The sequence below is a fragment of the Opisthorchis viverrini genome (assembly GCF_000715545.1).
Source record: "Opisthorchis viverrini unplaced genomic scaffold opera_v5_114, whole genome shotgun sequence".
Lineage (NCBI taxonomy): Eukaryota > Metazoa > Platyhelminthes > Trematoda > Opisthorchiida > Opisthorchiidae > Opisthorchis > Opisthorchis viverrini.
Window position 1 is genome coordinate 1,383,513 of NW_008751769.1, and position 25,764 is coordinate 1,409,276.

The 25,764-nt window shown below is 45.2% G+C and overlaps 2 protein-coding genes across 2 annotated transcripts in view; both read left to right on the forward strand.

The window, feature by feature from the left end:
• Positions 1-5,029: 5,029 nt before the first annotated feature.
• Positions 5,030-14,921, forward strand: T265_05803 (hypothetical protein; the record flags this gene model as incomplete). The annotated part of the gene is made up of 2 exons (XM_009170897.1): positions 5,030-5,096; positions 14,767-14,921. The coding sequence occupies 2 exons, from the start codon at positions 5,030-5,032 to the stop codon at positions 14,919-14,921; spliced, it is 222 nt and encodes a 73-aa protein (XP_009169161.1).
• An 802-nt stretch (positions 14,922-15,723) lies between these two features.
• Positions 15,724-25,764, forward strand: part of T265_05804 (hypothetical protein) — a gene marked incomplete at both ends in the record, with an annotated part of 36,507 nt that continues 26,466 nt past the window's right edge. The window contains 3 exons of the mRNA XM_009170898.1: positions 15,724-15,885; positions 15,929-16,303; positions 23,057-23,134. Of these exons, the coding sequence (XP_009169162.1) occupies positions 15,724-15,885; positions 15,929-16,303; positions 23,057-23,134 (615 nt within the window). The remainder of the gene's footprint in view (positions 15,886-15,928; positions 16,304-23,056; positions 23,135-25,764) is intronic.

Consider the following 25,764-nt stretch of genomic DNA (forward strand, 5'->3'; position numbering starts at 1 on the left):
CGGGTTATGTTCGGGACCGGCTGGGATATTTCTTCGAGATTTAAGTAGTGCCACCGTTCGGTCTGATATCCAGTACTTGAGTGCGCCTTGTTGGGTCTCGCCACAGGCAAAATTCCCAGCACTATGCAAAGAGGTGGCAATCTCGTCCCAGTATGAGTTCACATCTGACGGTGGAGCACTTAGAAGAGACTCTAGAAGACGATCCTTGTCGTCTGACATCTGTCGTCTGGCACTTAGAAGAGACTCTAGAAGACGATTCTTGTTCGTCTGACATCCGGGTCTGCCAGTCTTTCAGTTGCTATGCGATTTGTCCGCACCTTACGCGGCCCCGGGAAACGTAGGTTGAAGCGACTCCGGACGAGCGCGTGGTCAGAGTCCACAAATGTGTTCCAAAACGACCGGCGGTCAGTAATTGATCCGCGCCATCGGTAACTGATAGCAACGTGGTCGATTTGAGTTTGTGGCCGGCCTGCCGTTGCAGGACACTAAGTGGCCAGACGACTTCGGCTATTTCGGAAGTTCGTACTGCATAAAAACAGCCTGCGATCAGCACACGGCTGAAGCAATCGTTCCCCATTGTCCGTACCGAGTCCAGTCCATGTCGAACTCTCAATTGAGTCTCAGATGCACTAAGCCTGCCCACTTGCGCATTCATATCTCCGGCAACCGCCACAATCTCTGAGCTTTTAGCTTGCCGCAGCAGGGCATTCAGGGCGTCGTAAAACCTGTCTTTGATGGCGTCGGAGCTACAGTCAGTTCGGGCATAGGCAGACACGATAAACAGACATCTATCAACATGACGCTTGTGAGACTCCTTCACAGACTTTGCAGACGAACCGCACAGAGGCGACTATCAACAGGTATCCACTCAAGTAAGGATACTTCCGACCGGTGACTTATCACAATACCAACCCCTGCACATCACACCGCAGCAGCCTCTGGATCACCAGAGGTGCGCAGCCGGAAGTGAGTGGAGACTGACGGGGCGGGTAAATCAGTCACTGTGCTTGCATCTGACGAACGGAGTCATCAGTCCTAAGTGCTGAGCCTACAAGGAGAGAGTTATTAATGGGGTGGGGAGGGGGGAAGAAAAAGCATGTGAAGGGGAAAGAAGGGCGACTTCAGCAGTAGCCTGTTTTCGCTTACCCACCCTGTTATATGCAGCAAGTAAGGCGAATCGGCTGATGGCACCACGCGACGGCGGATGTGGCATGGGTTTATTTGTGTATGTGCAATTCATGGTTGTACGTGGGCTGGGATACTGCCAGGGCGCCCACACCTAGACAGGAGGACGATTAGGGTCCTCAACCAGTCTTTGGCTCAAAAGCCTAACCGCAAGGCAGTGGTGTTTTGCGGGAAATGCAAATGCATTACCATTACTACGGAACAAGTCGCCACATGTTCCAACCCCCAAACCTGGAGGGCCAGGAGACTGTGTTCGTCAGACCTCCAACCATTGACCAACCTGGTATGAGAGACTCTGTGAGTGTCACCAGACACTCTCCAGTATAGCTCAATGGATCGCTGAGGTGCGCAAACCGTCGCACCACGGTAAGGTCCAGTCTCTTCGTGACGGGCATGCGTCCATGCTCATCCCAATTGTTTTATCCGATAGCACTCATGCATCTTTGAGCGATGCACTGTGTATCCAAATCCAGCCGCGCGGGATTCATTTCCTTCCTCTCAGCGTGGTCTACCGTTGTCCCTCATGTTCTCCGAAAGAGGACCACTTCCTTGTACACACAGCTAAGCAACTCTCGCACCGCTACCACTTCACACAAGTTTCAACCTCCCCACAGCCTCCTATCTTTGGCTCCAACGCGTCGGCTCTAGTGGATATTTTGCAGAGCCGCTGACCAAAATCGTTCCGCAGAGTACTTGGAATGGATTTCTTCATCACCAACGAAAGACACGTCGCTTATCAGGCGCTAATTACCGCCCCGCTGGGACACAATGACCACTGTGTGCTGATCTTCGATTTCATTTACTACTGGTCCAGAAATACTGAACCTCAACAGTGTCTTCGAAAGTTCTGCCGCGTATAACTCTCAGGAATGCGCACATCTTCTGATTACTTTAAACTTCGACCAACTTCCGTGAAGGAGATAACTGTTCCGCAGAACCAACGTCCAAAAGTTTTGCGATTATAGTGAGATGTTCACCCAAAAAACACGCAGACGGATAGGCCGCGAGCTACCTAAAATGATCCGGCATCCACTGGTAAACTGGTCTCAACCATTTTGAAAAAGCTGACTACAGGAGTCAGAAGATGAGACAGTGCTTCGTTAGACACAGAACCGTTATGAACCAGGAATCAGCCAATGAGACATACGCAAGCAAGCTACTATATTTAACTTCGCCAGAAAAAAAATGTGCTGTTTAGATAACTGAGACATCGCTTCAGCAAAAGCCGATCACGTTCTCATTGAGAGGCGCAAGCGTATAATCCACGTGTGACCTAACAATGGTGTCGGAAGCCTGCAGGCCTCTATTCACACAGGCCTCGTCATACAATCTTGTCAATCTTGACCAATTTGACTACCACAGAAGAGGATAATTTTAACCCCTGCACAAGACAATCCCATTCTTCACGTTGGGGCCTAACGGGGTCCATCCAGAGAGGATGGAGGAACGTCATTTATGCTGGCAAATTATTTCTACCTGGTATTCCGCCAGTCGCTCGGGAAGGCAACTTGTCCAGTACTTAAAAGGAAGCGATTCTGGCACCAAACTATAAGACTTGCGGTAGACCATCGCCCGGCATCTACTGTCTTATTAGCCCCACTCGCGTACCGTGCAAGGTGAAGGAATGCGTTGTGGAGAGAACCATCATAGAGCACCTTCAGACCACCGACATGATATCCTCAGTTCAACACGGATTCCTCCAAAACGGTTCTTTTGGTAACGAACGTGCTCGTATTGATGGACAGCTTGGCCCAATCTAGGGACGAGGGACTCATATCCCATGCCATATTCTCCCACCCCTTCCAAATTACTCGATCGAGTCCGATACGTCCGCCTGCTTCCAAACTCAGTATTGACGGGATTCGGTAGAAGTTCTTCACTAGACTAAGGCGTTACTATCAGACAGAACATTCCGAGTGAAAGTGGATCCGACCTACTCTTCTCTGGCGTCGGTCTCCATTAGAATTTCTGAAGGCTGCCTTTTTGGGAATATGGCCGTTTCCAATCTACGTAAACGAACTCCCAGCTTTCTTGAAAGTCCATGGCTACCTTTCTCGAACGACTTGAAAGCCTGAAGCTCAAATGCCAGTGCACCACAAGTGGTTGTATCCACAGCAAAGTTGTGGACGCTGTGATGGGACCTACCTCTGAATGACGAAACGAGCGACCACATGTCATTCAGAAGAGGCCCAGAGAGCGCCTCTCGGGCATTTTGAGAATAGAACAAAAGACATCACGAAGGTGGATACAAAACAGGGCTTGTTAATCTGGCTCCCTTCAAATATGCCCCGCTCATTGCACCATGAGAAACTGTCTCAAAGGGCATGACCGGTATGCGGACCTTCCCTCGTGCCACTCGCATGGACTTCCGAGACTCTATGGGGACCACATCTGACCGCTTCTTGAATATGTCAACCAAGTTTCTTATCTAGATGTACAAAGAACATAATGCTCACTGGGTCTATCCGGTGAGGCACTACCAGAATGGTTGCCAGCCTTAAATCCGCAGACCACGAAATGTGTCCCGCAGTGCCTGGTTTTTTCCTCCTGGGGAGTTGTCCCCTCTGAAAAGACCTAAAACTTACGACCTTTTAGAACAAGAGTTGGCAAACAGAATTTTCACTGTTGATCGAGATAACATGCGATTGAGGCGTGCTAAGATTTTTTAACCTCAGAGCGCACAATTTTATTGGGCAAAATATTTTCTCATTCTGGTTAGTAGCTGCGTGGGATAACCTCCCTTCGACTGTCCTCACAGTACATCTCGAACCCAGTTCAAAGCACTGTTAGACGCCTTGTTATGCAACCCCCCGAGCTGATACGCCTACAGCCCCGTACCCGGCAGTACTACACCCTTTCTTGATTGTGCCTTTCAGGTGAACGGCAGCCTCTGAACGACAAGAAAATAACCAACCCGAGAAACTCGGACAAGAGCCTCAATCTTGTGTATCAATCCGTGAATTCCTGTATCCTTGAGCGACTTTATCCCACTCTTATTTCCCAAGTGACTGCCGTCATTTCTTTTGGCTACTCCGTGTCCTGCCTTCTAGAGCGGCTGTTTGCTGCTTGCTTATATCTGGTAGCTGAAGTTTCCTAATAATTCACGGACCTCAAATATAACTGCTGAGTGGCTTTACTCTTTCCAGATCCGGTAAAATGCATGACAGGTAGCGACCTCCTGTGGTGGTCAGAAATAGCTTGCAACGAGTCCCGCCCCGTCTGTTTGCACCACGGCCCGTTCGTATGCCTGCCGCCTCGAGAGCCGTGCGGGTGCATTTCAATCAGCACATACAATATGTAATATTAATAATGTTTGTTGACAACTGTGGACGGCGGTCGGGCATGATCATAATGTTACAGTCAGAAAAAAAGCATGGCTGGAGGTGTTTGTGTGTATATGGCATAGCGCAGGCAAAGGGATGGTATTATAAACGTCCGAATTTGGAGATGGAGGGCCAAACGGAACAAGGGACAAATCTGTGGCATTGCGCCTGACACATGACACTGCAAACTGTGGAATCTGGGGGACCAGAACAACGGATCTGGTGAAGTAACAAAGATGGCATGATCCAGCCGGTCAAGTTGAAATAAAATCTGAAACCACCGATGTGGCCTCGTGGCCGCGAGTTGTTGGGCTTATGACCTGCTTAGCAGATAAATGATACCACTAATCGTAGAACCATGGTGTACACTGAAACTCTAGAGAGTCGCTGGCGTCGGCAATATAGTGAAGTCGGGTGTAAGAGCTCCTCGGAAGGGCGGGTTGGCGAAAACACTAGCCGGAACGCGAACTGTACAGAAAATTATCGATTTTTTTGAGGTCACGGAATCAATATCTGCAGAAATGGTCAAATCCGAACGAAAGGTTCGGCATTTGAATGAAAGCGTACTAGAGGCTTCTTCGGCCGGGTGTAGGCTTTGTTGGTGCTTACAAGTTATTGAAAAAGTGGGCAAGGGGGAATGGTCAAGAGAAGGAAGGGAATAGTTGTGGGTGTGCTGTCAAGCTCAGTGTGGCAGTGCCGTACCATCGCTGGCCCCACATACTCCGTTTTTCGGACAACCCCGTAACGGTCGTCATATTTATAGTCATTGTTATGGGATTTTTTCTCCAGGTTGGTCAGTCGCTGCCAACGGAAACGCCTCTGCTTATCATTTTTTGTCGAAGTCTTATCTGTTTCTAACAAGCCAACAAGCCCCAATTGTTTACCGTTCGCAGAAGTCAGAGAAAGGTTGTTATCGCTTTAGCATACGCTGGACTTGATGACGGCACCATAAGTGCTAGTAAATGAACGATGATATCACGCTAGTTATGACTCTTGTTTTTGGCAAATCAGGAGAGCGACACTCTGGTTGAGGTAAATCAGCTAAATGGCTATACTTAAACACTCGTTATTTCCGACACATGATATTTCTTACAGCAGCCCAGCACAATAGAGCGTTCGCGGTCAAGGCTGAAGATGACGCTTCATCATTTGCGTGGGTTTCGCGGACACTGGCGGATGGACACCACAAGATTGGCACGCCCGAAGGATGAATTTTCAGGGTCCCAAATTGACCTAGACGTTTGCTCCTCTATGCCGCTTGTAACTTCGTAAGCGAGCTGCTGAAATGTGATCTATCATTATTATTCACAAGCACAAGTTAGCGGCTTGCGAAATGGCATGCCAGGATATTTGACAACGGTCCCGTGTCTAAACTTCGCCGACAGAGTCTTAAACACTTCGCATGATTCTATGACATGTCCTCATCATCTAAGTTTGCTGTGGTTGCTTAGGTTACATGTCACGTCCTTGAAAGTACTGGGTGAACATCACTCAGTTTTCTTGGTCTTTTAAACAGTGTACCCTTTCTCGTTTCCCCGTGTTCCGTCGTTGTATGCAGATGGCCTCGGCGGAAATCTAGGTATCTCAAGACTAGATGCTCGAGATTGACGGAGGTTAGTAGCCCTTTGATGAGAGCATTGCAAATTTTGAAGCCCAAAGATTTGCTGCACACCCGTGGACAACATTCGCGCTACTTCCCTTCTAGAGCCTACAGTCTATAACATGTTTACCGTGTCAAAGCAAGTGTACTGACATTTTAGGAAACGCCAGTTTTGTGTATTTACGTGTGGTTCCGCAGTTTTCTGTTGTTTTAGTGGGTTTCATCAAGTTGCGTCAGCAATCGAGACCATTTATTTGGTGCAGGGTGGGGCGGGTAAATTATTCATCTTATGCATCTTCCTCTATAACTTCCAAATATTTTGCAACACAACTGCCAATATCGGCTATAAGACCAACAAACTAGCACATATATATCAATCGGAACTGAGTGGCCACAAACCGAGCGCCCTTCACTGATGGAAAATGTAATTTTTCCAATATTTTGCCTCTACATTAACTTTCTGAGCAGATACTCGTCAGTCTTAAACGCACCTGCAACACCAGCAGCAGATTACGAGTTATCACTCAAGATGCAGGCGTATAAACCGCGTCCCCCGCTGTCACCTATAACTCTCGTTACTCACTTTCCTTGTGACAAAAGCACGGGTCATTAAAAGGGAATTCTGAAAACATGAAATGTCTTTGAATTTACCCGAGATAACCACTTTTTAATCCGAAATCTTTCTGGCAATAATCGCTTTATGGCACGCTGATGAATCGATGTGTGATTCCACCCATTAAAGTCAAATGAAAAAAGCTGAATTCTCATCAACTAGCTTCTAGTACCGCTATGATGATGGATTCCTACCCATGCCACCTCAGGTGTGATGAGCTCTACATCATTAGTGTTTACTGTTTACGTCACTTTCCCTTTTTCCAAACCCCACCAGTCATGCCTTTATTCTGACTGTAATACTATGACCATCCCCGACGGTATGCTACCCACTAGTTAGGAATAAATATTATTATTATAAGCACAGGAGAGTTTAACCCAGTTCTACAGTGGACACAGGCCGCCTCTTCAAATCCGTGCTGGGTAACGTGATTGTATAGGCTCCCTGCAATGCGATCCAGTATGCCGCAGCCACAATAAAAGTTCACTTACCCGAATCCTCGCTGGTGGTGGCGCTGTACAATAAAAGACTGGTTTACCTCCGTCGGTCGTATATCTGTAACACTACAAGGCAAACCGGCCTTTTTTCACCCTCGACTCTAAAAAAACAGTTTAAACTTTACCTTACCAGTTGTCAATGTGCAGAGATAAAAAATGATTTCTCTTACATCTGACGTTCAAGACCAAAGAGACTGTGACTATTATCAAATTCCACAAAGGTTATCAATTTTTTAGTCAAATCTCACAATCAGCAGCCAGTGATCCACCCAAGGATTCATTTGCACCATGCAGTGACGGTGAATATTTGAAAGGTAACCAGTGTCCCTTCAAATAAACCATAGCAGCATGTGACCTTACCAGAGATATCAGCTCAACGAATTACTGGAGCGCGAATGAAGGTTTATATTCAAAGTTTCCTGCGAGACATCGGAAAGTGGCACTCACACGATGCCCTGGGATTCAGAGGACAGAAGCACTATTGATTCTATGGGTCACGCCATTGATAAAAAGTGCGAGCAGCGTCGCCAAACGCTTCACTGAATTCAGTTAACACAGAAAGTCTGAGGGAATGGTAGCTAGCTGTTGTCGTTGTGCCACAAGAGGGTCCGCGGTACAGGTGGTGTTTTAGTGAAAACCCTGTTGGTACTTGTGGGATATCATTTGGTATTCAGGGGATCTTCCAAATGTCGGGTGCAGTTCTGGTCATGGCGTTTTCAGGCACACAAGACATACCATTCGGCCGGTAGTTCACCTCGTCGTGAGACCGTCAAACACCTTGAATAAAGACTTCGGTGGGTTGCAATTTTACCGGGACAACTCAACTACCGCAAGAAATGTCATCCTTCATCTTTTACTCCTGGTAATGAGGCCGGAAAAGTGATTCATGGATGTGTTACTGTTAAGTTAATTGCGGTATTATGGACTAATAAAGTTGTTTTGAGGTGAATTGGACTCGGACGCCACTTTCTCCTAAGTGCTCAACCCGCATAATCCCCTATAAAGGTACAGCAATCTTGGATAGCTTAACTGACTATATCATTTTTTACTAGTAAGAAAACCACTCCCAAACATCCCAGTTTGTTTGTCACATGGCTATTAAAGTTGAGCGTCGAACCGAAGAGCCCACTGGGTCCAGGAGGTGGCTTCCGTGTAGTGGAAAAAGCGTTGGTCAGAACTGACTACAGAGTTAGTAGGTGCACTTCATTCGCCTCTTCAGTCTAAGAAGAGGATATTCAGCAGAAAATCCCTGCCGTCGTAAGCTCTGCATAGGTGGCCTTCATGGCTTAAACGCTATCGGTTAGATGTGGTAGTAGATGTAAATGACCAAGATACGGCTTCGTGGAAGATATCACCATGATTACTCAAAGCGTTATCAAAATGGCTGCTTTGTGAGCACGCTGAAACTGCAACTGCGTGAATGCGAGTCATGAACGCAGTACACTCAGATTGGTAGATTTTGTACTTGTCGATAGCCCAGGCACCTGAAACGGGGATGAAATCCTATAGGTTGTTGTAGCGTCCCCTGTCGGTGGACCGCTTCAGCCTGGTCAACGGAGGAGATGTGTGTGATACTGATGACCGAGGGATTTCCTCACGCTCTCGTGGCCCAAGTGACGGAGTTCCACTCTAGAAGATAGACTCCCGTTTATCGTTTCACGGTGTAATGATGCACTGAAGAGGGCTGGAGACTATCGACGTCGGGGACTAATCATCATGTATCAAAAGTGTATTGCTGCAGGACCAAATCATTGTTAACGAGATTCTTAATGAAAATCTCCGACTCCCCTTCTTCATATGTCAGCTTCAGTTCTGCTATTGTAGTGAACACCAGGTCCCACGGCCCACCTAGTTTGTTTAGAATATTCGTAATGTTCGTCAAATTGACCAAATCTTGGAATATTTTGACGACTGTCAATGCAGAGTAACCTGTGAGTCATTCAGAACCTCCAAAGTCCTGATCGATAGCGTCAGTGACAGGGGTATCAGGCGAGTCCGCACCCTCCGACGCATCACCCGAAAGCCCCAAATTGTAAGGCCTTTTTAGCCACGGGCCACTTGTCTACACTTCGACAATGGAGCGTCTGGAAACCGTACTGCACCAAGGGATCACAGAATGAAACGCACGAACATTTAGGCCGGTGATTGCCTTTGTACACTATTTCTATCTTCTGAAAGGCACAGAATAACCTTCCGTATAGCAAATGTCGCAACAGGCATTCTTGTATGTGGTTTCAAGCGGATGACAGGTTTTACGCAAGATGTGACCATTGCTTCAACATCAGGGAGCATTCCTCGAAATCAGTAGCGAAAGATTTAAAGCCACTTTCAGGCGGATCCCGTGAAAAAGCTGAAGTGATTTCTCAAAAGATGGCGCAATTAGGCATCTTCCGATGACGATGAGGTGGAACAGATGGTTTTTCTTCGGAAATAATTTGCCGGTTTGAAGCAACTATTTGCTTCCTCTGATTTTTCACACGTCTATGGTTGTCCCAGCGGCGTTGTTTTGTTTCCTGGTTGACGTTAGTTTGAAAAGTTTTGGAATCATAGCCCTAGCTTCAGCGGGACAATCGTTTCCGTGTTTGGGGTTCACAGCTAATGATCAGAGATTAGATGATGTGCTGGAACAAGCGCGCACTTCACACAGGATTAGTGATCGCCGTCGGAACAAACTTCCGTGCGCGAGCGCTTTGGTTAAACCTTAAGTCAGATCCACCCCCGTGGTCTAAACTGCTATTAGGTGAATGCTTCCACTTTTGTGGAGTACTAGTGACTCAACGACAAAGGGCGCCACCAGTGAATGCAACTTTGTGCTTGTGCTGAGACATCAGAAACGGGAACGGGCCATAGCCATCCCAAAAGAATTAGCGCGCCCCCAGTTATCATGCATTTGATATTGTAGAGCCCTAAAGTCGCGATCTGATTTTTGCCGCAGTTCCTGAAGAAGCCGGTACATTAGTTACGTTTATGCCTGTAACAGGTTCCTCAAAAAAGATCAAGAAATTTGGTAACCACAAACCAGTGGACTTCAAGGAGGTTACTAACGCCGTAATACCCTTAAGATGACCGTTGCTGTGAGAGGAATAACAGTGGTCACCACCCCGGTGAGACGTCCAGATTCATGGTATTATTATCACAAATGTTAGTTCAAAGGGCAATTGCAAATGTTCCATCGACTTGCCCTATCACATTCACGTAGCTCTTCTCCTATTACTCCCCGTGTAAAAAGGAAACACCAGCAATATCCCCCTAGCAATGCTGCATGGGATCATTTTCACTCGGTCTGGTGAGGATGTGTACCACAAATCTTGAGAAAATTTATAATGCATTGACACCTTTCTTCGGGGAGAAGCAATCGGTAAACATTTAGTTTAGCCACACAAATCATAGGTCAGAAGTGAAGGCCAACAATTTTCAGTTTCTCCAGTAATATAACATGGGTGTCTCATCAACAGAAAATTCCTGTTTGTCACAAGCGTCATTGCAGAAAGTTATAACACTTGGCATCTTCAACTCCGTCAAGTCACAAGGTTCGTTATTCTTCGAAAGTTTCGCGCCGTCTCTGATTTGTAAATTGGTTGTAACATCAGTAGGAACGAAACTGAACTTAGAGCTGTCGATGCATCAATGAATTTTGTCCCGAGGTCACGCGCCAGTTTGAGCTTCGACGCCGATGTGCTCTTCTGATCGCGGGGTGTTTCATGCTGCCCTCCCAGTTTGTTTCAAGGAGTGAAACCCTTCTTTTCTGCTTCATCATTAATTCTTCATTTCTTCTGTTGTGTTTAAACATAGATGGTTAGGCCCATACACGTTTGTCAAAATTGTAGTTTCTAATAGAACAGTGGATATATATCTGCGTGGACCCCAAAAGTGTCTTGAAGAATATCGTTGGTGGATATATGTCACTTATGATGAAGGAAATTTCACAGTCCAGAAAATAAGAAGGGCAGAATAACCATGGCAGCAGAAACAAGTGGCTGCTCTCTATCGTCCAACCCTCTGATACTGCTGGACGAAGGGTCCCTCGCGAACTATCTGAATACGGCGCACCAGTGCCTACTATCCCGACACTAAGGGCGGACGTTACAAACTAGGTAGAATTCGATGAAATGCTATCTGAGTGAGTTGTGAGACAGCATACGCCTTGACACGTATACGCAATGGAGTTCCGGGAACGTGTGAAGACCTGATATTTTTATATACAGGGCAGTCTTCGGCCGGAAGTTTCCAACTTTTGAGGCCATCTTTCTCATTACAAGAGTGTAGTATTTTCTGGAAAGAATATAATCATATGGAACAAATAACGTCCGCTCGCGTTAGACAGGTTCGATTTGGCGAGAGGTTCTCCGTCCTGGACGAGCAATCTGAATCCAGTCAATGACTGCACATTTCCTCTTTTTTGGGCTTAAATCCACCCGTTGCCATGTCATTTGCGGGCAGAGCTGACACCGACCAGCTTTTCATCCAGTTGAGACCGCAACCGAACTGCAGTTGGTTTTAGGATTGTGGAAATTATACCTACTTATCCTAGTGCTGTTTTGGAGTGAATATGCTAGGTGTCCCGTGTAAAACAACCTATTTGTCTCAGGTTCTATGTACATTGACTGGTAGACGTACTAGATGATCCCATTTGGGCCACGCGTTATAGAAATCGTTGTTTAGACAGTTTTGGTTCAGCTGTTGCTTCAGGGAGACATGTCCGAGAATACTGGTGGCATAATAACGTGGGATGTTCTTTCCACCGTAGGTAGGGTAAATGTCGAAATAAATATGGATGGTTTGCCCTTCTGGAACATCGTGCAGAAATAGCTTATGGTTTTACTTGCTTTCGAGTTTACAGATTAGTTGCTTGAAGTCATGCGTTACTCCGTGTATCTGGTTTTATCATTCATGTTGACCGTGATGTGAATTTTGAAGTGGCAATTTTGTGTAAGGCTTTCTCGGGTGTCAAGGTGGTGAAGTTGGTATCGACTAATCACGTTTCTTTGAGAGCTCACTGTATCTAGAGACGCGTAATCGCCTTGTTAGTGATGAAACAGCGTTTGTGGTTCTGTGTTCTATTCGTTCTCACAAATCACTGTTCATCACCTGACAACCGATTCATTATCAAGCTTGAATTTGCTCACCTTTGTGGTAAACCTAGGCCGATCCGAAGATGCTCACAAATATGGAAGGAGAATAGAATAGATATTTACTTGATGGTTGGCATCCGATACGGATCTGCTTGTCAAGAGTAGTTGGAGCGCACGATCTATGGGCGCACCTGATAAAACATAGATGTTTTGCGTGGAGCCGGATATACCGTTGCGGTTGGGCCTTTGATCCCGGGGAGTAGGACCTTCGGAAAAAGTCGAGGCGGTCGGTTGTGATCTCTCAGGCAGTGAATGCAACGGTAACTAACACTGAATCAAGTACTGTCGTCATATGTCGGATTCTTTACGTCTAGATGCAATGTTGCACTTATCCCGCAATGTATCTTGTGGCTCTGTCCGCGGGGTCTGTCAGGGACAAACCAGTTTGGTTGTCACGGATAGAAAATCAGTATGATTGGAGCGGATGCATCGTTTCGTGCATGGGGAGATAAAATTGAACTGTAAATATCACTTCTGTCTTTGGTCTCTCCGTCTATAATAGTGTTCACTCGGCCAATGTTCTGCACCTCTCTGGCTAGATCGTCACAAATGCCGGAATAGGAGGGTCGCGGACACGGATACTCTCCCCAAATCTCCACACTTTGAGTGTGTGACTTTATTCAAGGCATATGGACCCCCAATCAGAGAATATACTGATTTCGTACTATAGATTTTAGGAAATCTGATTAGGATCTGAATCTCAGAGAAGTTTCGACCACTTCAATATATTCAGACGGACCTGTGTGGGAACGAATCGAGCAGAGTGGATATCTACCGCAGCTTCATGAGAATGTGTCATGTCTTTTGTGCATCACAAAAGCTACTTTTGCCAATCAGAACACTCCGTCCTTTGAGGGAACACAGCGTATCATGAGAATTTGAAGGCTAGTGAGATGGGGTGTGAAGTTGCCCTTAATTTACCCGCAGTCCTTGAGACAGTGTTCTTTTCAATGAGGACTGAAACGGTTTTAGGCTATACCATCACATGAGTAACACGCTGGCTTATGTGTCACATTTAGTCTCTTGGCCCACATTCTCGGTGAAAAGAATGTGGTTAATCACGGAAGCTCCGTGGCTCGAACCCGAACCATGCCTTTCGACTTCCCCTGTCCAGGCTTGGAAACCTGGCAGTGTCCCAGCCTTCGTGCTTCCTTTGGGTGGCATGGCACCTAGGCATCGCAGGAGTACTACATAATACCGCTTTTTATCTATTACGTCGAAGACGTGTAACCGGACTTAGCGTGCGGACCTTATCAAGTTTCTCATGGACGGACTGTTTTCAGACTTGACCACTTAGATTGAAAGCTTCCAGTGTAACCGTCCCTTTCAACTAACGATGGACAGCCCTACCTCTCATTCTAGAAAAATCAGCGGTCCACTCCCCCAAAGATTTGTGTCCTCACCGACGCCATTACTTCTTTGGGGGAGCAATCTCCTATCGACCGTTACCTCTTCACTCCACCTCTTCTCATACGATACCACCACGTAACAACTGCACACAGTCCATTGCTTCCCCTAAAGCTAAACCAATCAACGTCGTTGCACTGGATTTTTCGAAACAAACAATGTCCCCCCCGTAAGACCTTCCGTATGTTCATCTGCATTTATAATTCCACTCGACATGGATTTGTTAACGGGATATACTTCATTCCCCATTCCTTGCTGCTCATCCTTCTTGGCCCATCCTTTTTTGACAGCTTAGTCTGCCGCTCAGATGTCATCGTGATGCGAGAATCTAGAAAGATTGCTTTTCTTTTCTGGCCATGTGATTTAGATGGCTCAGTGCGAATTTACTGACCGGAAGGTCCGTGGTTCTAACCCGACTTCTGCATCTGGATATCTCCTGTGTGGGCTTGAGCGAATTGACCCTCGTGCTTCCTTCAGGTGGCATGGCAGCTAGGCATCGTAATAGCGCAACAACTGAACGATTATTACTTCTGGCCGTGCGAGCACTTCACCCCTATCCGAAGTTTTATTTTATGAACCCCAAACTCTCCATACCATAGACTACCGCTATGCAGCTTTCCCTTTCTCTTCCTTATTTTGATGAACCTAAAATTGTACGTCTCATCTGTACCCGTTCGTTGACTGATGACCTGAAAACACTTAGTTTCGGAACGTAGCCTCTCTTCTTTTACCCCACTGTTACTGCCACATATGTGCCTATAATAGTTTGCCACTACTATCCGTTCGCCCATACCCCTCGATCGGAAATCGCATCAGGTTCCTGCTGCACGTTGCAGAACCGATTTTCCACATTTTCAGCAGCATTCCTCTTTGGAACTTATTGTGTCTTAAACTTCGGTGGCTCGTTACACTCCCAACTATTCGGAAGCCAGGTTAATGTCTATTTCAACCCACCCTGAGGATTGTGTTGCTTAATGTACAGTTTTTTGTCATTCATCGTTATTTTCAGGGGGGTCTCCGACCATATTTCCTCCCTCTGTAATCCAAGTCCGTGCAATAAAGATATTAGGCCGAGAGAATATGGGGCTGCGCCAGCTACGAAATGAAGGCAGTGGCTTTGATGGAAGGCCGCCAGTGGATGCCTGTTATGGCCGTATATGTTGAGGTCAATAACAGTGGCTGCGCACCATCCCGGCCTCCTCATCCGGAATGAGAGACAGCGCGGTGGTGTTGAATTAAAATGGCTTCTTCGTCTCGTTGTGTGGCCATGAACTAACTGCCCCGGATAGTTCTTGTCCTGCACATGGCAGGACAAAAAGGACTCTGCAAGATAACGGGTCTTTACAAGTCATGTACTGAAGCTATGGTACGAAATTATCTATATAAGCGTGCTATTGACTACTGAAGAACAGAATCACACTGTTGCACTAGAGAGAACTACCTCAACCTAACAATCTGTCCAAGTCATGGAATTTAATGGCAGGATCTTATTGCAAACATAGAACTAGCGAGTTATACCGTTATCGGGGATGGGTTTTACTAATGTAGGCAGGTGACTTGGTTACCCCAAGTAGGGCGGAAACTCACTTGTGATCGATGGTGCTTAGCTCCGTCTCCGAATGTCCTTTATTGCCAACAGGATTTTCTAGCTGAGTTGTCGAAAACTCGGCTCCAGATAGCTATTATAAATGACTAACCTACGACTGGCATCATGGAATTGCGCGTTACTGAAACATTTTTCGAGATCATCTTCATTAGCTTGATCGATAAGTTTTGTTTCCGAAATAACCCTTAGCGTCACTGGTCAGAAATATTTAAATACCAAGTTACCAGTCAGCGGGCGCTTGGAGACTAGTACGTTAGGATGGGTGACATTTCGATTCATAGTTCTTTCAAATTAGTACACACCAACAATATTTTTAGTTACCTGCTTCATGCACCTTTTAGCCACCTACAATGTGACTAGATGGAGCGCCTGATTCGGAAGATTAACACCAGCCCAAAAGCGAGACAGAAATATGCATCAGAAGGTTCCAAACAGTTTGGTGTACCCTTGAAGTTTCTCGTCAACTCGGCTACAGGAGAATTTGTTCCTGGCATCGTGTGTAATATTTGCGAGTGCATTCTAGTTACCTGCTCATGCACCTTTTAGCCACCTACAATGTGACTAGATGGAGCGCCTGATTCGGAAGATTAACACCAGCCCAAAAGCGAGACAGAAATATGCATCAGAAGGTTCCAAACAGTTTGGTGTACCCTTGAAGTTTCTCGTCAACTCGGCTACAGGAGAATTTGTTCCTGGCATCGTGTGTAATATTTGCGAGTGCATTCTACAGAACGGTTTGAGCCTTCAAGGAATATTTCGTGTGAATGGCGGGGTGCGTCTGATTGAAACTTTGAGGCGCAGTTTGGAACGATCGGGGGGATGCAGTTTGAACGTTACCGAAGCAACAGAGTTGTATGCACTTGCTGGTGTCCTGAAGCTTTTCCTTCGCGAGATACCGGATGGTCTAATCCCCAAAGAACACACGATGCAGTTCGTTCATGTAGGTTCGCTTTAAGGGCCTCGGGATTTGATTCGTCTCCAGTAGACGAGATTTATTTGATGCTCTTATCGGATGTTCTTAATTTACCCTGATTTTATGCATTTGCTCGACATTTCACGCAGCAAGTTCCAATTGAACTCATACTGTCCGCTGATATACTGCAAGATTTCATGGATTTGACGTCAGCACTTTCGATTCACGTCTGTCTATGCATGACCTTCCCTCTTCCTTTTTCTTTAATTTCTGGTGCATAACCACTTGATGAGTTGAATTCATTGTACCTTATTAGTGATCTCCAGCTAATGTGTCGAAGCTACAAAGATTCACGTGATTATCAAGAGTCTTGTCAGCTACGTCCTGTAGTATGACTAGTCCTGTCGGACGTGACCTTCAAGTGCATGTGGTTGTGTTGTTGCCATCGAGAATCGCTTACGAAAGTGTCACATTCTGTTTTAAACTAAACTTTGGTTATCTTTACTTCCTATTCTCTTGGTGTACTCGGTAGTCGAAGTGTGCTAGGCTAGCTTAAGAATATTTAACACTTCCACCTGCACTTTGGTGACCGTCTGTTCAGTTCAGGCTGGTTTTTTGACAAATGTGACCACATCCCCCGTACTTTCATCAATAACGTCCCTTATCTGAAGCACGCATTGTGCATTTCTGTGTCTATTACTAATAGCATTCATTCGGACTGCACGCAGCTCATGTGATTTTATTCTCGATGAGATTTCCCCTTTCGCTGTGGATGACGCATGTATTTCACTCCCCATCGTTCGGGGGGGGGATACGATGGCGTTAGGACGCAAGGTGTCCCACATCGTTCTACTCATTTCAAGTTTAGTTTTCCGTGTTGTCGTCTGTAGTTGTTATTTTACAAGGTATTTTGCCTTCATTGTTCACTTTCAAATACAACTCTGTGTTTTTAACTGAAGTTGAGCACGGAACAAGGCGACCATGCTTATCCCTCAGATATTTTCAGTTTTTAGCCATTTGTTAACGTCAAAGGTTCCTCAGTATTTAAGCGACACAGTACTCTGTTCACCCGTCGCAGCGATTCTAGTCGGCTGTTTACCGTTGATGCTCCCGACTAAGAGGACATCTCACTGAGGGCTGTTGAACACTTCCATTTTATCCTGTGTTTTAAACAGTTTTCGCGTGTGTAATGGAATTTATCGCTCCTTTTGGAGTGAGTGATTCCACCACTCTATGCTCTTTCCTATTTTTTACTGCGATGTGTGTGGTGTGGTGAACCTCTTAAGTGGAAATCAGCTCCGGCCATCACATATTACCTATAAACTTTCATGAGAGAATAAACGGAATGCTTTATCACGATGTATTCTCATACAGCAGCGAAGGTATCGAGTATTCAATGAGCATGTGGTTTTACTACCATTTCTCTGCTTACGCTCTGTCTTTATTACGTCCAGTCTAGCGGTTTCGGGCGAGTTGTAGTGTGTCTATAGCAGAACAAACTAGCCACGAAACAAACTCGTGCCAAATAGAGCACGCTTATATGGCGGAATATTGTGTCAGAAATAGCCTTGAATTTAACCACTCGGCGCAAGAAGTGACCATCCATTTGTAAAACCAGCAAGTCTCGTGTTCGGTTCTCGTTAGAACATTGCGATCGAAAGACTTTCCTTAACACCAAAATAGACCTCTCGACTGCTATCTCTTGGAAGTTTCATTGTGTGGGGGTATAGTACGAGCTTATTCGTGGGTGATTTATGGAAATCTCTCGAAGCACTGCTGTTACAATGGATATCCAAAAAGAACTGTCATTCCTTCAATTCATGCATGTTTCTTATTCAAACAGGTATCGTTTAGCTATCAATCCGATCCAGGGTTACTAGAATATGCAAAGATGTATCGTTTTCGGAAAATCGGACAAACCCTGTACATTCTTAGATGAGCTGATATGAACTGGCAAGTATTGCCTGCGTAAGTGTACCGGCATATAATCTCGGTCAATACTTCATATAACTGAAATTCGTCAGGTTGTTCGCAGAGTTGGGAGACGTTGCTACGTCACTAATTAATCAATGCTAACCAGGTAACTATGCTAGGCACAAGGAACGGGATAATCAGAGGATTTGAGTTGGTGGCAGCATTATGTGGCAAAACATGTACGCCGGTACCCCTGCAGGATTACGCCGCACGACAATGCGTGACCTCTGTCGACGCAGGATCTTCATGTCCTTACCATAGTGTAGATTAAACTTAATAAATGCGCAAGCAACCGGTCGATTTCTCTCGTGATTTCTTCTGGTTGATGAACTCATCGTGCACCACATTCCGTATCAATCAAACCATACGGTGCGCATTCCATGTCACCATGTAATGAGAAGCTGCCTTCTACCCAACCTTAAGTAGCTTAGTGGTATTTCATTGCGCACGCTTCCTAGCAGTTAGCAGTTAGCAGTTATATACTTAAATGATTAGATTCTTTACTCCGAAAAGAGCAAAATCTCTAGTGGATCGTACAGAGCTTTCGTCGACCTTCTGAGTAGTACATTTTTTTTCGTTATTGCACGCTTCCAGCAGTTAGCAGTTAGCAGTTATATACTTAAATGATTAGATTCTTTACTCCGAAAAGAGCAAAATCTCTAGTGGATCGTACAGAGCTTTCGTCGACCTTCTGAGTAGTACATTTTTTTTCGTTATTTAATCAACAGTTCTGATGAACAGTGCGGCGTTCATTCCAGGAAGACAACATACTACAGGTCCTTGTGTCAACATAGTCTTTTCAAATTTTTCATAATTTCATCCCTAGTCCATAAGTTGGATCGTCCTTTAACTTCTGGTGGTGCTCGTACAGCTCCAACTTGCTACTGTGGTGCTTAGTCTAAAGCCAATAAAGTAATGCTAGTTCTTTTCAGAGACAACCAATCTGGTAAGTTTTTTTCGATGCGGCGGCGCAGTTTTACCTGTTGAACTTCGCAAACATCAGCGTAAGTACCAGAATTACGTATTAAAGTTTTCCTTAGAGCACATGACAGTGTCCATAGAAATTTCGTATTTCTACCCTTTTTAAATCGTATGAATGGTCAGTTGGTGGGGAATGTCAGGCGACCTGTCATGTTGTCACACCAGGGAAGTGGTTGTTGTTTAACGTGATATATCGCATCCTTGTCCACTCTCGCTTAAATGAGATAGCAGTGGACATCCCCGGAGCGAAATGTGCCAGTTCTCTGGGGCAAATTGACATCATTTGATATGAAATAACAACTCCTGGCGGCCTTATAAGTAATACATTACAAAGATATATATGTATCGCGATATCTCGAATATCGTAGCGACTGAAACATGAGGCGGCCTGGTGCAGCACGTTCAGTTGCCTGAGAACATCACAAACGAGAGATTCAGCTGGGTTCCAGGTGAGTCTCTCGAAAAACCAAATTAGTTTGCAAATGAGTGTATATTCGCTAACAACTCCTGGCGTTCACTATAATATTTCCGTGTCCAAGTTGGTCGACTGCTCTCAAAAGATTTCTGCATGTTTGCCCACTTGTTTTTCTGGTATACATCGATATTGAGGGCGTATAATCGACTCTGCGCAACCCCCGGTTTACATACTGTGCGCAGGCGTCCATTCGTTCAGCCTCAGTGGACTTGCAGGTCGTTTCCGGACATCACCCAACCATATCAAGGTGACTTAGTAATCTGGTTACGACAGCTTCATAGTATCCTCCAGAGTATTCTTAGCTTCAGTTGTTTTGTCAAGTCTTAAAGTAGTTGGTATGCTTTGAGCTGGTATAGTACTCAGAAATTTGTTACCGGTCGATTTTACTGATCGTCCCAGCAGTCTACTTTACGCACCCCGTCTAAATTTAGCTGATGTTGCTGGTTCTATGTTTGGTTAAAAGATTTAGGATTGTCTCTATGTTTTCTTGGTGATTCGAAGTGAACTATGTGGATGCTTAGTACAAAGTAGTTAGGTCAGACTGGCCGGCATTGTAACTCCTATCCATATCTTGGTCTTTCTGTGGGAGATTTTACTTCGCATTGGATGTGATAAAGCCATCGAATATCATGGCACATAATGTTGCTCCCAAATGAACTCCCCTGTGCAAGGCAGGTCTACTTAATTCTAGCCTCTGCAAAGTGCACTTTGCCCACGTTTCTCAGCCACACATAGTCGTTTGCCTTTGAAAGGTGCGCACAGCCATTGGAACAAACAGCACGCTTATTAAAAGTCTGGATTTCATGCAGCGCATTTCTATCAGTCGATTTAAGTTAGCATATGCGTATGCACATAAATTGTGGTCGGCAACTTCACATGAACTCCCGGTATGTCACATGTCTAGCCAAGAATGTCACCGGTGTGTTTGCACTAAGGGAAAAATTGGAGACACTCATGCCAATCAAATAAAAAGAAAGGCAGAAAATGTGTCCCTATGAACCTCACATGTACATGTCGGAAGTAATGTGGATCTTTTGACATCTAAATTTGCCCACTTTGTGAAATGACCTTGAGAACATGGGTGAGATTTATTTCGCCATCACCTTCAGAAGTTCGCTACCGACCATTTCGGACGCACGGCTGATGTCTAGGAAAAGTGACCTAACGACTTTGCCGTTACGATGCCCAGCATATAAACTGGTACGAATTTTCAGTCAGCAGAGAAGCAATTCGGCCATTTGAAAACACCATCAACTAGTTAAAAAACCACTGATACAATCACTGGTACAAGCGTACTAAGCAGCAGCATTTCTCTAGTAAACAGTGGTTACCGCCTCAGTGATGATGTCAGCGCATACACTGGACAATTTGGCTGGCAGGAGATTGGGATCAGACCTCTTCTTAGCATTCTGTTGAATAAGTTACTTGCACGTTGGTAATATGACCTTATAGTTTGAGGTAAACAAACTCGTTAGGTTAGTTGTTCTCACCAATGAGTTTAGAGGTCAAACAAAGCATTTCTAGGGCTGCTGATAGATTACTGCCTCAAAGCGCTCACCTCGTTTGGACGTATACTCCGTTCGAACGTTTGCGCTTCTATTTCTCTGGAACCACTCTACTCCCGTCATATTTTTCTGAATATGCTCCTTTCTCACTCCGAAACTGCTACAGAGGCGCCATCGAAAATCTGTTAGCTATGACAGGACAGAAAAATTAGAACAGATGATTGATTACGTGTATTAAAATAGTTTAATCCTGAAAACTAGGAAAAATTAATGGCCAAGAACATATTCCTCATTTAGTGGATTTCTTTGTTATTATGGACAGTTTATTGATTCATTTGCTCTGGTGGCCTTTTTGTGAAAAAAATGTTTGAATACTTTTCGAGTACACCTCTTTTGAGGCAACTAAAAGGGCAATGGTATGTTGGGTCAAGAGGGACATGGCAACGTGTTGCATGTTTTCATGCTTTTTGTACGGTCAAGTTGAGCGTGAATTCCGTTGAGACATGTAATATAGCAACGAATCCACGGGATTTGGACTGCATCAGCCCAACGGATTAAATTTGTCGGTTGGGTTACGAAGACGCGAAAAGACTGGTTTAGCCAGGGAATTCCGTCTAGCGGAAAAACATGCTGTGCCCTTTGTGTAGTTTCATGTGGTCCATGTGATGTCTGTATCCCAAAACTAAACAATCAGTGTTTTTTAATAAAAGTGATGCAGAACGTACGAAGAACGACAATGTATGTCTTTTATACGTGATGATTCTGCCTTTCTACATCAAAAGAGCTCCCTGGCGATCGATGCGAAATAGACTTAGGCCGTCAAGTTTGCTGGGCTCTTAGCTGCTATCAGTGTTCGGTCAGTTTTATGGTCATGCTATGGTCAGGCAGTTCAGGCCGATTCTTCTCCTCCCTATACGTTTGACGGACATCACTGGATACTATTGATGATGCATGCATCCTATAGATATTGTCCCGCCTGATTGATACCAACCAACCCGCCTAATGCTGTCTTGTTCATTCAAAGTGCTTCAAAATGGACTGTTTGTAAGTATCTCTTGCGTTTCGATCGATTTATTTCCACTCAGAATTACCTACTTTGGAAACACTTCGGTTGAATATTCTTCCAGCCCGAATGTTTTGGATATAGTCCATTGAACTGTTAGTAAGATTACCAGTCATCTACGAAAGGCACGTTGATTGTAACTGCCTCAGTTTCGATTACCGAGAAACGAGACATCGGTGGAAATATAGGATAGCGTTGGGTGCGATTCCCTAATCAGTTCATACTGAACTATTCTGGTTATTTGAAGGAGCTGGAAACTGGACAGCTACGCATCGAGGGCGACAGCTTTGTTGAAGGTGTCCTATGAACTGCATGACTTAACCATAGCTTTCAGTCTCACTAACCACCGTTAAGTTGAGTCCCTCGGCCGTAATCGATGTTAGCGTCAGTTGTCAACCCGATTGAGTGTACCGGTTGATACTTTGACAATTTGTGCTTATTCGCCTGTCCGGTCATTTCCACTCAGCACAGGTGAGTAGGTTGAGGTAGATTGTCCTCTTTCATACGAAGCGCATACTCTAGCCAGCGTAAAATCTGAGGTATGGGCAGCCCATCCGTCGCCGAATTTTTCTTCCCCTTAAAATCGTCCAGCGTACTTCAGCGTCATTGAGGAATTGTCTCCACCAAACCCTACTTATGCTTCGGAAACACACTGTGAAACGTCGAGAGTTTTCGCAGATCCTCCGCGCTTTTCATCCATAATAATGCAGTATAGATCTCGTGTCGCAGTGTGTACTCTTTACTGGCCTCACGCCGGTGTTTTAAGTGTTGGAGGTTTTCAGACCTCCAACCCCGACCTGGCCTACGCGAGTGATGATATCGTCTCCAGTCCGTTCATGGGGACTTATACAACTGCCCAGGTAAATAAATTTGTCCACTACTTCGACTGACGCGCTCTTGTAGCAGCAGTTTATACTTTGCAGGTGTGGATCGCATATGAAGCCGTGTGGCAAAATTGAGGTTATTTAGAATCTGCTGAATCCCTGAAGCATTTGAAAAAAGCAGAACAACATCATCTGTGCACTCAGTGTTCGCGAGCGGCCGACCTGGGAGCATTTCAACTCCTGAGGTTTCCGAGGCGGGTAAAGAAGTCTCGAGCAGCATAATAGCAAATTTAAATGATTTGTTGTTGAAGTCTCCTTGCTTCACTGGACTTGTTGAACTCAAGTAAAAGCTTATATCCGGATGTACGTACAGAAGTTTTATATACAATGTCCTCATAAGGGATAAAAAATGTAGAATGAACACCTTTATTTGTCATGCATAGTAATAGTTTCTGACGGTTGGCAGAGTCAAAATCAGTCTTCAGATGAAGGAAAATATGACCACTGGACTTTCAAAAGACTGGCACCTTTGCAGAACTCCTCCAGCTAAATATATGCTCAGTGTGTCCTTCGTCAGGGCGCAAACTAGTTTGATTTCCACGAATCCGTCTTTACCAGTAACCGAACAACCTGTTCAGAATAGTTTCATAGGGCGATTCGGGTGTATCGACTGCCATGTATGCGTTCCTTCTGTGTATTCGGATAAAGGTCGAAGCCCTCCATTCCACTGATATTCTGTTTTCGTTCCATATCATCCGCAGTAAGGTAATGAGTCTGTTCACTAGAGCTTCACATTATCTTAAATGTGCTTGGTACAGATCATCCGGGTTGGGTGCTTTGTCGCTTTGAGGGAATCTTGTCTCGTGCTGAATGTTGCGGATGGCAAAATCGAATCGATGTTTCATTCAATTTTGGGAGGTTCTGTAAGAGACTGTGTTGAAGGGGGCCGGCTGAGCTACTCTCTAAAGTTTCCAATCCACCATCGAAAGCGACTATTTTGTTAATGAAGTGTGGTCCATCTTTTCCGCATATCATATTGTTGACACCATTCTTCTTTTGACCAACTGACTGAATCGTCCAAGATGATCCTTGGCTGTTTCGTGCAGCGAAAGCACTCCGTCTCCTTCACTTTCATAACCTTGCATACTGCGTCTTTATTCAGGCTCTAGATTATCCAGAGTTTCAGGAGTCTGTGCGCCGTCATAGTCCTTAATTATTCAAATGACTGACATCAAAGAGACTTGATGTAACCGATATCCAGTGTTCATTTGATCGGTTCGGATGGTTTGGGCAGACAGTCCTAAAAATTGAGAGAATAGTTCACTTCACACTTTCATTTAATCTCTCGCCGATCTCCATTATCAGCGTCACAATGTTTCCAGTCACCTTCCAGCCAGGTCAGCTGGGTACATTTGAGTTGCTGAAAATCATCTAGGTTGGTGTACGGAACTGTTCTGTTTCGACCGTAGTTCTCAAGGGAAACAAACTGGTAACCAACCCCCCACAATGATATGATCGGGGAAAAGTTGCGTACCCGAGAAAGAACAGTAATCTTTAATTGAGGCTCCCCCTAGGCAACTGGTGAAAGGAAGAAGGCCTTCGATGCGGAGTTATTTATTAGGAAATGCCAACTGACCGGTTACAGACCATTGGGCAGAGAAGCAAAACTCTCATTTTCATCTTATTTACAAAAACTGGACATCCATCTTCTCCTGAACGCGTCTTCTTGAACTTTCCTGGATATTTATTGACTCCAATCATTCATCGGTCAAATCTAAGCAAATGTTACAAAGCGATTCCACAGATTCCGCAACAGATCTCCCCTCTTCAAAAGACGCAAAGCGAAATTCCACGAGCAACACATACTACTCGCGTGCCTCCCCATCAGTAGTATCACCGCTACACTGGTAGCCAGGTGGCCCAACCGGCAGATTGACCGCGATGAACCATTTTATTGGGGAAAAGAGAGTTTGTGAACGAAGAGTCGCGAGGGCGAACTATACTTCCCTGTTGTTCAGGCCGAGGAATAGGATTTTTTATAAGGCACTTCACCTTGAGCTTTCGACTTGAAAATGTGACATACAAGGCAATGGGTGTAGGGTTTTCTTGAAGGACGCCGCCCTTAGTCAATTACTCAGTAGCCTAACCTGCTTGTTTGCTGGAGACTGATCAAGCTAGAGAACGCGTTGTGTAAGGCGTGCTGGCACCTCACACAGCAGATGCGTTTGGAATCGAATAGAATTCTTAGTAGGTTTTGAATGTATTTCGACCGTATTGGATTATTGGCCGGCGGTTAACCGTCGGCCCATTTGGGTGTGTGGGTTTTAAGGTCAGCGTTTTCTGACTCGTCCTTCGCTGCTTCCATAACTATTGCCATGCTGATTGGCTGGAATAAAAAAACTTACTGACTTAACACGCATCACAGAGGACACTTCGACTCTGTCCAGATGACCTCGTATTACGGCTATTCGTAGTACGGGGACCCGCTACTCTTCATCTGGCTTCTCACCTTTTTTGGAATCGGAATTCTTAGTAGGTTTTGAATGTATTTCGACCGTATTGGATTATTGGCCGGCGGTTAACCGTCGGCCCATTTGGGTGTGTGGGTTTTAAGGTCAGCGTTTTCTGACTCGTCCTTCGCTGCTTCCATAACTATTGCCATGCTG